General features: G+C 40.8%; 1 protein-coding gene across 3 annotated transcripts in view; it reads right to left on the reverse strand.

Annotated features, from left to right (window-relative positions):
* Positions 1–17,213, reverse strand: part of kalrna (kalirin RhoGEF kinase a) — a 165,889-nt gene that overhangs the window by 88,997 nt on the left and 59,679 nt on the right. For all 3 annotated transcript variants that reach the window (XM_086220764.1, XM_086220763.1, XM_086220765.1), the window contains exons 7-14: positions 16,331–16,462; positions 15,239–15,361; positions 11,366–11,488; positions 11,086–11,277; positions 8,395–8,526; positions 7,023–7,121; positions 6,791–6,922; positions 2,807–2,929 (exon numbers count right to left, since the gene is read on the reverse strand). In XM_086220764.1, coding sequence (XP_086076890.1) covers positions 2,807–2,929; positions 6,791–6,922; positions 7,023–7,121; positions 8,395–8,526; positions 11,086–11,277; positions 11,366–11,488; positions 15,239–15,361; positions 16,331–16,462 — 1,056 coding nt within the window. The remainder of the gene's footprint in view (positions 1–2,806; positions 2,930–6,790; positions 6,923–7,022; positions 7,122–8,394; positions 8,527–11,085; positions 11,278–11,365; positions 11,489–15,238; positions 15,362–16,330; positions 16,463–17,213) is intronic.

A 17,213-nucleotide genomic window follows, 5' to 3' on the forward strand; every position in this document is an offset into this window, starting at 1 on the left:
TTAATCCAGGCTGAATGTTAAAGCTCTCGGACAAAATGAGTGTCATTCTATTCTGATAAGTACGCAAGATCACTACTTCACATGCGAGAAACTCAAAAGGGGTCGAGGGTCTTGGACCACTGTGAGGTGATTGGAATAATTTAAGAATATGAGATGAGGTGTCCCATTTACTTGCTGTCTAGATACTACACATATTAGAGGGATTAGTCAAAAGATAAAGATTATTATTTTGCAAGAGATTAATACTCTGGTTTGGATCAGGGTTAGGAATGTAGGGGTGAAAATCATCCCTGTCAAATGAATGCAACCAAACATCATGATGAATGAGAGCTGTTGAAAGAAAGCCTGTTTTGCGGACTGTAGAATGACATGCACGCTATATCAATAAAAAATTATCTATTCTAATTTTTCACATACGTCCTGGGGGAAAATGAGTGACAGAAAAAACATGCGAAAGCAGAAAATAAACCCTATGGTTTGAATGGTGAAGGTTGTTATTTCTAGGGGCTGGATGGCTCAGAGGTAGCATGGCCATCTAGCAAGCAAAGTGCTGCCGGTTCAATCCTCACTTCCCCCAGTGACCATGTCGAAGTATCCTTGAGCAAGATACTGAACCTCTAATTGCTCCTGATGGCCCTGTGATGGACTGACGACCCATCCATGGTGAACCCCGCCTGTCACCCAATGTCAGCTGGGATAGGCTCCAGCCCCCCTGCGACCATTAATGGATAAGCGGTATGAAAAATAGATGGATGAATGGAGGTTGTTCTTTCTCACGGCAGTCAGTCACTAACAAGAACTTTCATCCATGTAATTGGTCACATCAGTGCTTGCCAAAATGGCTGCTGTGAAAAAGCTCTATACTTCTTTTGCCAGGGTCAGACAGGGAGGAAAATGTATCCAACTTCCACAATATCATAAAAGTCCTATATATTCGTAAGTTTGTTCAATTGTCACCTCAAGTGCCTTGATGAATTCCTGCTCATCCTCATCCTCATCCTCGAGTCATGTTAATCTTTCCTCCTGTTTATTTGGTGTCAGAGGAGTCGGACTGGTAATACTATCACAGCTGCTGGAGCTGCGCTGGCATCATCGATAAATTAGGTATTTGAATAATAAATGCGAAATATTAAACTGGGTCAGCCTCAAGATGTTTATTTCCTTTTTGTTTTTTCATTTCTTTTTTGGCCCTTTACAGTTCATTTTCATTTAAACTGTGCTTAACTGTATGGTTTTTGCTTGTTTATGTCTCGTTTGACCTCATTTATTATACAAACAAGCCAACTCCAGGTGACTGACGGCTAACAGCATTTTTGTTGCTCTTAGCCATCAGTCCCCATTAGCTTCAAGCTAAATATACATGGCTGGCTCTATCTGCATTCTATAGATTTGAGGACACCTTGTATGTTTTCATGTGTTATACAGTCAGATACATGAGGGAACAACATCTTCGTGAGCTCCACACACCAATTTGTGAGCTCTTGAGAGCCAAAATACATCTGCGTGGGTAAAGTGTTGCTATATCGCTTGCTTAATGGCTAGCACCAAGTATAGTAAAGACTATCAGGTGAAACCAATCCCACCTGCTTAATGTCATAACAGACTCAAACAGCCAAACAAAAAGCCCTCTTGAGATGTAAACACAGTAAGTCTTCTTTTTTTTTGTCGTCTCACTATCAATAAACTAGCTTATTAAGCTAATAGCAAAGCCATGAGCTACTGTTGGATAGCGCACAAAAAAATCCTTCATCCGAGTGCCTTATCAAGCCCCTCAACATCTATGAGCAGGCTCAAAGAACGAGAGAGGAACAAGTAACCACAAAGAAATCACAAGTAGCTCTTCAAATAAAGTTTTCATTTTCTTGTGGTTACCATTCTGTAGACGTGACATCACACTCTCTTGACTTAAGCTTCTGCAGTAACCCGCAAACAATGGTTGTAGGATGAGAGGAACCGTGTTCCTGCAGCTCGGCTTCAATGATTGCGTATTGATTCTGTGGTTTCATAAAGACTTTCTGCTTGATGCTCAGCTGCTCGTAAAGCAAAAATTGTTTTTTAAATGCAAAGAAGGAAAGATGTACAAAATGTCGACACCAAAACCACACACTTAAAATCGTAGAGAAAATAGAGCAGGACAATAAGCAAGGATTTGAGGACACCTGTATGTTTTCATGTGTTATATAGTAGGATACATATTCATGTGCTTGGCATGTATCATGAATGTGTGTAACATTTTGCATATCCAATTGAGACTTTTACCAGCAAAACACCGCACACACAGATGATGAGGAGAAACCAAGAGCGAGCATGTCTGACCCAAATAATACCGATCCACAGCAGGTTATGAGGGTTAATCCTAATCCAGAGTGTAAACATCAGATTACATGACTACACACTCTTTATAGGATTAACATTCACTAATTCACTCACTTTGCACAATTTTCCATTTACAGAATTCGTGCTGACTGGAGCGGCAAATATTGTGTGTCCAGTGACCTCTGATATTATTTGGCCGTTTCTTCTGCTAATGGATTAGACAGAGTGTGTGTTCAAGGCGCAGGCAGAGATCATAACTGATGTATTTTTTTCACTTCAGTTCAACCATGAGTTGACTAAGTAATGTTTTGATGCTTCTAGCCACCAAAAGACATCTTCCATGTGCAGCACTTTGAAGTCATAAATATGGCTCCAAAACACCAACAGGTTCACTCAGAATGGAATTACGTTGATTACTGTGACATGATTGTGTTTTTCTAATGAGACAAACTGAACCTCACAGAATACAGAGAGAGAGAGACAGGCTCACCTGCGCGACATCCTCAAAGTCATCGTGTCTCTTCTGCAGGGCTCGGGCTCTGTGAAGAGATTTCCCAACTCCCGTGTGTTTGCTGAGGAAAGCCTCGCCGTGGTTCTCAATCCAGTCCATCACCTAAAGACAAAAGGCCACAGTGATCATCCAACATCAGACGCACTCACAATTCAAGGTCATCTGTTGAACCCTTTCTTTCATGACACTGAGCTCTTTCTTGGGAGTGCACATGCAGATCAGTCGTACAGAACACTCTCAACCCTCATGAATTAAGGATGGAGCAGATGAAACCTTCATGATCCGGGCGGGAAATTTAGGTCACTGCTACAGGATGTTGAATATTCTGTGCAATTAGGCTCTCGCACAGCAAACCCTCGGTGTTGATGGGCTTTTAGATTCCATAAGAGACAAATTAGTCCAGGTGCTGATCAAGACATCTTGATCAAACACATTCACACTGCTCATCATCTCCTTTTAAAATTATAAAATCAGTTTGTAGGTCTGAGCTGTGAACTTGTATGGTGTGTGATTTCTGACACATTAATCTGAATGGTCAGACATCAAAAATCAAGAAAACAAAAAAATGTCAGCATGGTTAAAAAAAATGTTCAAACTAAATTCAGTTGTTACCGGTGAAACTCCACAGCGCTACAATACAGAATGTGTTCATCATTTTATTTCATCAAGGAAATTAATCAGTGTGGATGTGCCACAGTAACTGAGGTCCCAAGGGTCTAAAATGATCTCGTAATCATGACTTTCTTTTTATTATGACTTTTATCTCAATTTCTAATTTTATATTAAAATGTATATATCATTATTTTGATGTACTTATTGTACTTTTTGGTGACTTTTAATCTCACAACTATATGAATGTCAATTACGATTTGCCATAGAATTTTCTTATCAAGGCAATGTTATTAGCTTTCTGTCTTTTACTCATGGAAATGGGCTTCCGTATGTCTCTCTACCTTCTGAGTGTAAAAATATTTTTCACAGCCATATGTTCATCTGTGTCATATATAAACTCAGGCAACTGAGGTAACCTCATCAATAAATCTGAAGATTTATATTTGCGATAAGTACTGCTCTGACACTGATGTAAAAACATGCTAACGTGTCACTTAATGTAGTTTATGGGGCCTTTATGAAACATTGGTTTGGATGAAGGGCGAATACATGATGTCAGCATGGTTTAGTCAGTACAGCTGGAACAACAAAGAGGTCAAAAGGTCATAACACACACAAACTGAAGCATGCTGACTACAGCTGGATCCTATTGTATTGGATGTGCAGCTAAAAGTTGCCAGATAAAACTCCACAGCTAATATGTTCTATTTCAGCCTTTACTTCAGCTTCTTCCTCCCCTGGGTTACATATATCCCCCAGCATTACAACTCGTGTTGGAATAGCCCTGTTTTCAGTGATTTATATACTATTGGTATGATCCTACACTATTAGGATATTGCTCTTTGTATCACTTTCTACGTATGTCTCTCGTGCACTGCGAGTCAGAGAGGGTCTGCATGTCTCTCTGGGGCCTCATAGGAGCTCATGCATGACAAGTATAGTTGGCAAGGCTCTGTTTTCCCTGAATTTACAACCTACTGATATGATCTCTTCTTCACTCACTTTTTCCCTCTCTTTGTCTCTCCACGCCTCACACTCTCTCGCTCTCTCGGGCCACATTAACATGTTTGCATGGTACCAAACACTACGACAATCCATCTTTGGATGTGGAGTCTGGCTGGTGCCCTAATTCTCTCTCTCCCTGGGGCGTTTCCTTCCTACATACAGTAGAGCCGTGACGACTCCAGGTACAATAGCTCAGTTTCAAATGAACTCCATCTGCTGATGGTACCATTTCTCTCTAATGTGACACATGACCCCAATACAAACGTCACAATAATATTAAGGTTACCCTGCTTAAAGTAGCAGTGTGGCATACAGCCTGACTGATGCATCCCTAGAATCATTTCATAGGCTGTGCTAACCATTTCCTCACAGCTAACTGACACATGACTCCAAAGTAATTATCGTTTTTATATTATTTAGAGGTGGGAGAAAAAAATATTATCATGACTTGGTGATTTATTTCCCTTCATACGCCAAGAACAAGTTTTTTTTTTCTACTGCTTCATACTGCTAGTCTGTGCTTGTTGGACAAAATGCTTTTTCAGAACTTTAACAGTCTGAAACGCCAGCTTGATGATCCATCCATCCATTTTTTTTATACCACGTATCCGTTAAGGATCGTGGGGGGCTGGAGCCTAGCCAAGCTGACATTGGGCAAGAGGCGTGGTTCACCCTGAACAGGTCACCAGTCTGCTGCAGGGCCATCAGGGGCTTGATATCCTGCTCAAGGATCGAACCAGCGACCTTTCGGTTCCTAGACAGCCACTTTACCACTGAGCCATGCTGCCCCAGCTTGATGTTAAGTAACAAAAATTGATACATGTATGCAGCCATGTTCAGGTTTTGCAAGAACAGTTCCCATGTTCGAGTTCATTTGTGAGTTTCAAGCTCATCATGCGTTACATGTAGAAACTAAAATCTTCATAAATGTGGATAAACTGTTTCACATTGTCTAGTATTGAAAAAAGCAACAAAAAACAAACAAACAAGCACGCAATTAATCATGATGTATAATTGCAATAATTCTAGAATCATTATTTGAATAATATCGGCTCCCACGTACTGCACTGATATTGAGTAGGGAGATCAGAGCTTTGCCTGAAATAACAGACAAAATGACAAATACAGATACGATGGGTTCTCTGCGCATCCCAAGCATATTGATATGACTGCGTCTGCTACACCTATTCCTGTTTCTGCCTGTAGGTGGCAGGGGATGAGCTGAAACTGAGGGTGTAAAACTGCCGTTTTCAGTTATTTTGAATGCAAGACAAAAAACTAAAACTGAGATTTTTTTTTCAGTTTGGAATGAGGTCTCCTTTATCTACTTTTAAGGAGAAATCTTTCCAAACTGAAGCAAAATCTCAGTTTTATGTCAGGAATGTTCACAGCGAATGAACATGTTGTGGTGATTTGTCTCCTCTTCTTGATCAGACACACACCTCACTACTGTCTCTTCACTTGATTACATGCTTACACACAAGATTACATGCTCTTCTGCGGTTTGAAAAAAATTCTCTATCCCTGTGGGTGAATCTACAAGCAAAAAGCAGTTCCTGTAAATCTGGTCTGTAAAATTTGACATCCAGACAGCAAAATATTCTGTAGTTTGGATTTTTACACAGGTCACTTTAATTACACATCTACAGACTAAGCACATGCGTCTAGAGTGATCAGTGTTGTTTACAAAGACCTTGGAATGGGTGCTGGGAACAAACAACTCCTCAAGATTACTTCAAACTTAAAGCTGACTAAAAAGCACTGTGGCTGTAACAGACATTCTTGGCACACAGACGCTACAACCCAGCAGAGCACTTGTGTTGTATCTGTCCTGTACTGTGGGTGACAACATACAACTCTGGAGGACTGAGCCGGATCTTGAGGAGTTGTTCAATGCCGGGAGCCATTAAAAAAAAAAGGGCTTATCATTCTATCTGCTTCTCTGGTACTATGGTAAATACAACTTGTAACCTCCTCTGCTCACTGTGGATATGATGTAAACGATTTCCAAATGGTTGGTTATACATTTTTACAGAAGATGCTGTGATGTAGCCGTATTAGAGATGACAGAGTTGGACAAATGTTATGCCAAGTAGCTGACATAATGGGATGAGGACTTATTGTGTTTACGTTAGGGGCCACAAACACAGCTTGTGTTAGAGAAGAAATCAGTCAAATTTGAAATATGACTTTTCTTAACTTCTAATTTATAACCAAGATACTTTTGCCAAGACATAAATGAAAGTGTGTTGGAGCATTGTGTGCACATGAGGCATCAAGCAGGACTAATATGTGTGTGTGTGTGTGTGTGTGTGTGTGTGTGTGTGTGTGTGTGTGTGTGTGTACCTGTTGAACATCTTGCTGGAACACACACAGCTGCAGCCTCTGGTGCAGTCGGACCTTTCGGTGCTGCCAAATGTTCTCCAGACGCCGTTGATGGTGTAGAACTTCATGAACCACATCCAGGATGCAATGAACCTGCCAAACAAAAAATACTACGTACAGTAAACCATTTTAAAATATTTATAATTTTTTTCATCAAAATACATAAACCCTCTCCTGCCAAAGAAACACTAACCGCTTTGGAGTAATTGGCTGTAGCAGTTAAAGAGTCTGAGTTGCCGGGACTAAGAGGCCTCTGGAGGACGTCCAATAGGGCTTTACCATCCTGGCTCACCTGGACACAGAAAAGTAAAAAAAAGAGTTAAATTAAGCCACACAGATGAACATAATTATTAGCTTAAGTCAGATGAAAGGGAAAACAGAGACAAGACAGAAATTTATATAAGATATCTTTATGGATTTTCTGCACATCCTCAGTTTAGACTCTAACCCTCTTTGTTTTCTCCCTGAAACAACTTTCTAAAAAACAAACAAAAAAAAACTGTTTCACTTCTTCACTGCTAATTGCTGAATTATACACCACTGAGGCCTCTGCGTCACACACATAAACACAAATACAAATATAGCGCTGACTCATGTTTCCTCTCTGCAAGAAATCAGCTCTCCAATTTACATAGCAAAGATGAATCAAAACTACAGTTCAACACATTATTGCCTTGATCTGGAGGTGTAACACTGAAATGGATGAGAAAGATGAAATAAAACAGATTTATGCAGACAATGTCTCTGCCTCACAAATTGCAAAAAGGTGCCTGCTGTCTGATTATTCCACACAACAATGTTGTAGTGTGACTCAACTCAAGACAGAAGTCATCAAAGGAGCTTCTGCTTACAGTTTCTATCTTATGTCGAATCAGTTCTCCTTAAAAGCCAACATTAGCAGGTCACAAAGTTGTGGAACAGAGAGATGTTGGCACTTTGTCAAACACTCCCCTCATTAATAAAAGTGCTGCTTCAAGTCTGAGCACCATTAACATCCTCACCAGTCTCTACGGGACATTTTTTGCAGCACAGAAATAAAATGGAGTGTACTGTAGCAGACCAAGCATGAGAGTGCCAGCCCTAGTCTCTGCTCAGACCTTTATGTGCATTTATATATGGTTTATATATGATATGGCTCATCTAAAGATAAAGTCTCCCAGAGCTAAATTTAATCAAACACAGGGTTTTAAGAGTGTAGGTCTGGATGGGATGTGAAGCGTAAACGCCACCCTGTCATCACAGCCAGGGCCGCTGCCCCCCAAAAGGACTCCAATTCCACCTCTGTGACATATTTTTTAACTAGCCTTTAATTACTACTCTCTAAAGACCACAAGTTTTAATTAAAACTGTTTCCAGGGTTTCTCGTCTTTTAAAGTACTTATTTTACAGGATGTTTTCAGGAAATGTGAAAGTCCTACAAAGCTAAATTGCTTTCTTGATAGTTGAGAAGACATTGAAAACTCCCACTCGCGCTTAAGCTTCTATCTAAGAGAAGCTCCACTGTCAGGCTATTATGAGTTCATTTTTCCTCCTGGGTTATCAGGTTTGCTGTCCTGATGGTTTACCTCTGTATAAGCCTGAGTGACCTGCTCATAAAGGCTTTGGTGGCGGTGGATGGCAAGCTCCAGCTCCTGCATCTCAGACGGCAGCCCTCCCTCACTGCAGACCTTGCACCAGGCCTCCACCTCTGACAGGAACTGAGGAGGCAACACACATATATGTGAAAACATGGGACAGGGCAATGAGCTAGAACAGGAAAAACCTTCAGGCCCTGACACATGTGGGGTATGGCCCTAATTAAAGCTGCAAGCAGTAATGAGCGTACCCTTGCATCCCTGTACACATCAGAGTACGGCTGCTCAGCAGAGTGAGAGGGAGGTGAAACCTGATAATATTTGTTTTTTGCATGAAAGATCAGACTAGGCCTGTTGCTTTTCACACATCAAATGAACCACTCCATTGTCCATTTAGAAAACTGACCATTTTCGAGAGGAACATGGTAAAGACCATGCAGGGGAGGTTTCAAGGGAGGTTTCATATCTGTAATTTTGGTTTGATAAAAATGAAGAGACCTGAAAGTCCAGACCAAAGGAAGCAGGTGTGAAAGGGCCCAACTGAAGGACCGTAACTGCTTTCACCTCAGTTTGTATACTGTGAGAGAGTGACAGTCTGCTGAGTACAACGATTGTTTGAGCTGTGAAAAATGTGGGAAATACCCTAGTATGGTGACTGAATTTAACCTGTCATGTCCATCCAAAAACTACTGCTTCCCACTTCATATAAATGATGTTCATGGCTTCATTTGATGTAGGATAATGTTGATATTAGGTCATTAATTACACATCTATCAGTGTGAATCCCTAGTATTTTCCATTTTGAATCATGAGATGCAGTATAACAAATATTTAAGAAACCCTGCAATAAACCCTTTCTAAATGCTCTTTCCTCCAGAGGCCACCTTTGACAGTTTAATATTTCAATCCCCAAAGATGGTGGGGCTCTAAGAAAAGAGTCATCAGTATTACTGTGACGTGAGATAAATGAATAAACAGTGTAGCCACTCTCTAGATAGATTTACTAAACGGCTGAAAAATGCTCACTCTACCACTTTCACTCGACCACTTTCACTCTCATTTTCACCCTCATTTAGCTTTTTTGTTTGTTTTTCCTCGTTCACTTCAGGCTCTCTTTCAAACTCAGCCAATCCCCTCTCTGCCCCACCACCCACTCTCTCCTACCAGCTTTCTGTCTTTCATCTCCTTGCTCCCTCAAAATGTACACTTGTAACTAATGTCAAGGGCCCAGCAGGAATCAAACCAGTCCCATCTGTTGCCATGTCAACACTCCAAGAGACAGCAGAGGAGTGGTTTGATCTATTAGATATAATCAGACACTGAAAATGTCCTATTTACATGTTACATTTTGGACATGTTGCAGAGAGATTAGATCAGGAACCAAGCACTAGCCGTCTGTCAGTGAACAGTTTTTCCTCTAATACCACAGAAGTGAAGAGGGACAACAGATCAGGTGATATTGACTTACTTCTAATCATATTGATGATATCTAGGTGGCTAAATTATAGGAACATACCAATTTTTGGGGAATAAACTTCTGTGCCATCCTACCCACAGTCAGACAAGATCGGTCCGCACTGATTGGCAAGACCCCAGCTTCAAACACCCAATGCAAGTCCTACACAAGTTCAGTACAACGTGTTATCAACTGGGTTTGAGTCAGTTCCTGCTGTATTACTACAGATCTCAGAGCTTTTTTTATTTATCATGATACTGTATGTGCTACTTGAGTGGGACAAACCTTCTGCGCTGAAGGGACAAAATAGATTAAAAAAAATAAAAGGATCACAGAGAGGTCAAACAGAGCAGCACAACTTCTGTCTGGACAAAGACGGGAATAAAAAAGTCATTTTAAACGAGTTGTGTAAGACAGGAAATGCATAATGGAATGCATTTTGGAAATCTCCTACCTGGTGCAGGAGAGAGCTCCTTCAAGTGATAAGACAATAAGTTTTGATTTGACATCTTAGAAGTTGTAACCTTCATAAAAAGTAACTTTGACAGCAGCAATTCTCAGTTCTTTAAAGGTCTGGATCTCAGTTTTCTAATTATTATAGTCCAGTGTGGTTCTGGGTAGAATATATCTGGGTCTTTGTGGATTCAAGCATTTATTTCTTGACCCATGAAGACCTCTAATAGATACTTTTCTCTCCTCTGTGTGTGCATTATGCAGCCAAAACCCACCAACAACAGCTGATTGCATACCTGTGTCAAAAGCCACCAAATATACATTCACACACACGGTCTTTGCCTGCATTAATACAATTAAAGTGTTGTTTTATAACATTACCCATGAAATAACAATCTAAACTTCCAAAATAATGCAATTTAATGATCAAATTCATAGTCTGAGCTACTTCCCTGACAAGAAAAGCAACTGCTGCTATTAATCATGCCTGACTTCGAAAGAGAGGATGAAAAAGATTACTTCTGGACAAACCTAGAACCTGAACCTGATTTATGTTAACCAGAGTACAAAGAGGGGGAACTCCAGGCTTTGGAAGCTGAGCAGGTAAAACAAAGCGATGCTGCACAACCCACCCACAGCCATTTATTGCACAAAACTAACTAGCAGTCAGCTGATTTTGGGGGTCTCAGCTCTGTAGTGGAGCACAGAAGAAAGAGTTGTCTGACTCCTCACAAAATTGGAGTGCTCTTTTAAAGGATTTTGGCTCATCTCACCTGTTCAGCCTTCTGGTGGAAAACAGATGACATGGCCAGGATGGTGGAGCGCTCGTCCAGTGCAGCAGCAAAGCTTTTCCAGTCCTGATCCAGTTGACCTGAGATCTGTTTGATCTGTGTGGAGGCGTAGTGGCCAGTTTCAGCCAAGCGGCTTGCCACTGACATGATCCTGTTGATATTCACATATGCATTCTGGGAGGAGGGGGGGGGGGGGGGGGCAAGAGATATGTTGTTATGCCTCCATTCTACCATGTGAAGTGCAGTGAAGTAGTTTGGTTACCATGGAGTTCATGGCGAAGTGGTTGTGTTGTGTCTGCAGCTCCACAGCATGCTGATAAGCTCGGCCGATCTCAGTATGACTTTGCAGGAACAACTCCTTGTTGTGACTGATCCAGTCGAACATCTGCATACACACACACACACACACACACACACACACACACACACACACACACACACACACACACACCAAAATCAACAATACTGAGCATTCATTTTTCCGTAACACTATTGAATGCAGACTACCTTTGTACCATTAAAGCACTAAGTAGTATTAAATAAGTAATTAAAGTATTCTTAATGTTATTCTGAGGAATCTTGTTCATGAGAACACACCAAATCACAACACAGCTATTGTGTTATAATCATGTGGTGATTTTTGCCTGCTTGATTCTGGAGACAAGTGTGGCCTTCTAGTAATCAGAAGGTTACTAGCTGCTGGGAGACCACACTGACGAGTTGTTGAGTAATCCCTAATTGATCCCGATGAGCTGCTTGGCACCTTGAATTGCTGCCCTCAGTGTCACAGTATGAATGTGTGTGTGATCATTAGAGTGATTAGGTGAACGCAGCAACATTATAACCCTCTTTAATATCACTAAGGTAGAAAAGGCATATACCACTTCACATTTATCCCACTGTGTAACCTCAACACAAAATATGTACATGACAATTCAGCTCTACTAAAATACAAAATGCAATCACTTGTCAACTTATATATACACCTGAATAAAACCAGTGCAGTTTAACAGCCCTGTCATTAATCCTTCCTAAAAGTTTCTATTAAGTGTGTTTGAGAGATATGTTGATGAATCAGTTTGACAGCGGTAATTTGTGGTGCTGTGTAACTGCAGTGACTTATACTTAGAGGTGTTAAGAGCACCTCACACCATCTGAGCTGAGTAGACCAGCTATTCTAATAAGGACAGTTAACGCATAAATCATTGCTGTGCATTTTACTCTGCCATGCAGCCATCCAATGAAAAGGGTCCCATTTTTTTCTTTATTCTGTCACTCTACATTAAGTACACCTTCATAATGGTTAATCAATGTTTAGTTACGCACTCATAACATTTTATGAACCATTTGTTAACAGTTAAGCCATGTGCCAACTAATAACTTACTAATGAGGTGGTGTCAAAGGGGTTGGGGTGAAGAGTTTCTTGAGAGGTGTACTTGAGAGAAATGTTCCTCACTTTACAATGAAGATTACAAAGCTCATTCATAAATGGTTGTTAATAAATGGTATAATCAAGCATTAAATAACCATTATTGATTAACCCTTACTGTAAAATGTTACCAACATAAAGAAAACAGCTGCTCTGTCTTACAATGTGCTTACAGTGATCAAAACTGTGACTTTCTCACTATAAATGCGATGAGGAATGAAAGAAGTAGATCTGCTGATTGATTTAACCGTGAATGTCACTTCCTCTCGTGTTTGTCTCTGTCTTCACCAGCTGATAAGAGACTACAAAGCTGGGAACAACCTCCATGCTTGCTCCTCTAAATCAATCACTGCAGACAGATGGAGGTCGATTGTGGTGCTGTGTGGTTACCATGGTTTCCAAAACATCTACACAGTCAGTGTCTCCCACCAAAACACACCTCGTCAAAGTCTCACAGTTTCACTGGCTCCAACCTCAACTGCTTCTCAGCATCTAAATGCGTCCACACACCCCCGTGGTTTCTCGGCCCAACAACATTGATGTGGACAAAACTGTTTCTTTATTCTTTCTGTTTGCTTTCTAGTAAATATTTACTGCTCCTGCATATTTTTGGTGGAACAACACATCGAGGTGGCTGACGCCCCTCTGTCTGTGTGGTTTTGTGCATGTGAGCAACTAAGCTGCACTCACATCAACACACTTAGGATATTTCCAAACACACGCTATCCTGTTAGCATGAGGCGGGATTACAGTGTGACCTGGTTTAGAAATTGGATGGACACACATGACCTCAGTCCTAACACTGAATTATTGGCATAAAATAAGTTTAAATATGTTCACTTCCTCCCCTTAAAGGATGGTTAATGATGCAGTGTGAAGCTTCAGCTACCCAGCCAGACACAAAGTAACCATGACACTTCGTCAGCAGGTATTTCTTCCTGGATTTACATGATTTATCTGCACAGCAGAAGGCTGCTGCCACTACACGTGTTTCTTGAATATCCACCCCTTCTAATAAGATATATTTGCTACTCTATAGCACTTAAAGTGAAGCTGAGATGGTTTCATGTCGTTGTAAATAAGCTTGAATGTTAATGCTGAAAGAAATCCTTGTATTCACTCGTAGCTGCAGCAGATGGATTTTATGGCAAAGTTTAGCTGCGCAGGGAAGAAAAACACATTTAAGGGGTAAATGTGAAGAATGTCGGCAGATTCTACTGAGCACATCCTTTTTGACCTTACACCATTTTGACCTGCCTCTTACCTTCTCGGCGCTTCATTGAGGAACATTTTCAGATCATTGAACATCATCCAAGCAATCAAAAGCATGTAGTTCACAGGCCAGACTACAACAAAGATTTTCAGTGAGTTGCAAGGAAAGTTGCAGCGATGTAAACTGACCGTTCTCATTGCAACTCAAGCTGGAAGACGTCGTCTGACACTCTGAGCCATATTTTAAGCATGGAGGAAGCTGGGGCTCGGTCTACCACGAGGATCATTGCTAGTTTTCCAGCAAGTGAAGTCATTTTCACACTAAGTGTACTCGTCCTTTAACTAATAAACTAACCTGTTCTCTGTCTGTTCCAGCAAGTGCTTAAGTGTGTTAATGAGTTGGGGTCTAGTACAACCATGGTGCATTGCTCTTTTGGGACACCAAAAAACATTTGTACCATTGAGCAAGAAGAGGCTCTTTGGTCAATGACATTTTGTGTGAAGTGCTATTTAAAGGGCATATCAATCAGACGAGCAGATATGTAGCACTGCAATGTGTTTATACTGATGCATGAAAGGGTAAAAACAGGCTGCCACCTCCTACCTGGCCTGTTTTACTTCCAATGGCTTCGATAGATGCCTGCTGCTCCCTGTTTTGGGGTGTAACATGAATTTAACCAACCAGTGTTACCACCCACTCTCTTTCAGAGCCAGGTGTACTTTGGAGGAGAATCTGAGAAGCAAATAGACCTCTGATGAGGAAACACCTTGTTTCTCAATGGTCTGTCAAAAAATATTTCACTTCAATATTATACTGTAGCCAAAGTTCCAAAGTTTTTAACTATAGTTTCTAGATTCACATTTTAAACGCCCCACAAAATTTGCAGCATTGCTGGGACATTATTGTGATCCTGAAAAGGTAACAACCCCTGATCTTAATGGCAAATCTGTAAAAAAAATAAATAAATACAAACACCATAACTCATAAGAGAAATCTCCTGGTTAAGTTCTATCTCCTGTCTGAGATTTAAATCATCAGTGAATTGTTGTGTAAATATAAGAGTCTTTCACTCTGCAACAGAAAAGTGATTGTGTGTGTTGCTGTGTGTCTGCTTGTTCGTAACAAGCAGTGTAAAAGGGTTGGTGTTGTTTATTGTCTTAACATTGCACCCTTAAATAGCAGGAAAACATTGAGCCATAGACTTCAAACTTGAGACCAGGTGCCACTGGTCAGTGGCGAATGTTCTTTTTGCCGTCTCAAGATTGGAAAGTGCCAACAAATCACCTGAAATCTCTTTTTATCAAATAAGCATATCGGTGTGCGTACAGATAGGCACAAGTGCATTTCAGCACAGGTGATACTAAAACACACGGATGCTAGCATTAATAACCAGCACATCTCTTACAGTATCAGGGAGTGAGGTCTACTTCCTACTAGTAATCCACCGTTACACATGAAAATTTATCACATATGCTCAGGTAAAGTTACTTACTTTCTCTGCATCCTGCTCAAAAAGGCGGAGCTGGAAGCATTGGTCCAGCTTCACCTTCCTGACATGCCACATCTGATGGAGATGTTGCCTGGTGGAGTGCAGTTTATCCAGCAGACTGGCCACCTGGCAGAAAGAAGTATCATAATGCAGTGTAAGTATCATGTGTCTTCTATTTGTAAAAGGATATCAACTGGTCAGATATTATCTTAACGCTCTTACAGCAAGCATGTGAAGTTGATTTGTAAAGCACTATTAATTAGCTTGCTGTTTTTCCTGTTATGTCTTCATCTGTTCAACATCTTTCAGCAACTTGAATTCTGCAAAAGTAGCATGAACTACAAAAAGACATTTAAATTTCTACCTTGTGCGGTGTGTTATTTTTTAACTAAATGTTATTAAGTATTATAATTTTGCATTTTTCTAACTTTCTTGACAGTAAAGCACTTTAAGACTTATTTAACTACATATTGATGTACTTATGTAAGATGCAGCTTTCAGGTCATACAATCAATACTGATATAAATGTGTTCTCCTGTATGTGTGCGTGAGATTGATGCAAACAACCTGTGCGAGACAACTTGCTCACTGAGTTACATTACAAATTTCCCACTGAGTCCGTCCGTTAATGAGCTAACATGCGGTGAGTCTGCCTTATTAGTGCTAATGAGGGATGCTAACGAGCTGTGAGACTCGGCAAGGTGAAGAAAACCTGTGTCAGTTTCATCATCTATTATGGTTAAGTGTTTTAAGTTTTCACAGTTTGTAATGATGGAATATGACAACAAGAAACATGCAACATGTGTATAGAAACAATCAGATCAGTATTTATGTTTTATGACTCAAGACCTCACTTCTCTTAAATCGTCCATGAATTGTTTTTTATAATGTTTCTTAATCTTTTGCCAGGTTTTGTGACTGGATCTCATGTCATGGGTCTACTAATGTCAGCTCTCCATCATGGTTGTTGGAAAATGACTGAAATGTAAGTTAATGAATTTACTGTTATTATATTGTATATAAGTATTTCAAGTAATGATATTAATTTGGTATTTTACGACATGGCTTTATTTTTTGATGTGATGAGTGAATTACCTTGGGCACCAGGCTCTGGAAGTCGGCTGAGCCAGAGATGCAGTTCCTCCCTGAAAAACCGTCACTAGATCGTATACACTGCAGCAACCTCTGACCTTCCCGGTCCAATTCCTCCACTGGAGCCTTCAGCACCTTCAGGAGGAGAGCAGTGAGGGAAAGATTAAGGAAGACTAGATCTTCAACATTGGGCTGGGCCCCTGGTCAGTGTTAAAATGTGTCGTGACAAAACTTTATACAGCTGCTATGCTGAGTTCTGCCAGCAAGCCGAGAACTTAAGGTTATGGATATAACCATGGTTCTGAGTGAGTGTCTCACTATGAGAATGCCACTTGCGTGACCTCATCAGAAGCACAAATAACATTACGCAAGCCCCAATTGGCTGGCATCAGTGACTTCTATGTCAGGAGGGGAGGGGACCCTGCTCCTCCTATATATTAGGCTGACATAGCGGTAGTCATTATTTGAAACAAGCTCACCTCTTCCCTGCTTCCTTAGCAAGGAGGGTGGTCTGGTGAGACACTCACTCAAGCTAATCAGAGAACCTAGTTATATCCATAACCTTAAGTTCTCTTTCATAGTGTTCATTTCATGTCTCACTATGGGAAAAATACCAACTCCCAGATTGCAAGACATGCCTGTAATGAAGACGACTGTCCCCAGTGGCACTTCACTGAGAAGGGGCCACGCTCCAGGAACTGAGGACCGAATGTGCAAGAGATGGAGCAGTGACTTCCAACCTCTAAAATCTAACAAATGTGTGGGGTGAGGCCCAGCCTGTGGCAGTGCACGCTTCTTGAACAGAAACTCATTTAAAAAGAGCCACAGATTCACTCGATCTCTGGTGGAATGTGCACGTAGACCAGCCAGAGGCTGGAGATCCTTG

Source organism: Aulostomus chinensis, chromosome 12, assembly GCF_037954235.1.
Source record: "Aulostomus chinensis isolate RoL2024-O1b breed Wild chromosome 12, RoL_Achi_v1.0, whole genome shotgun sequence".
In the NCBI taxonomy this organism is placed as follows: Eukaryota; Metazoa; Chordata; class Actinopteri; order Syngnathiformes; family Aulostomidae; genus Aulostomus; species Aulostomus chinensis.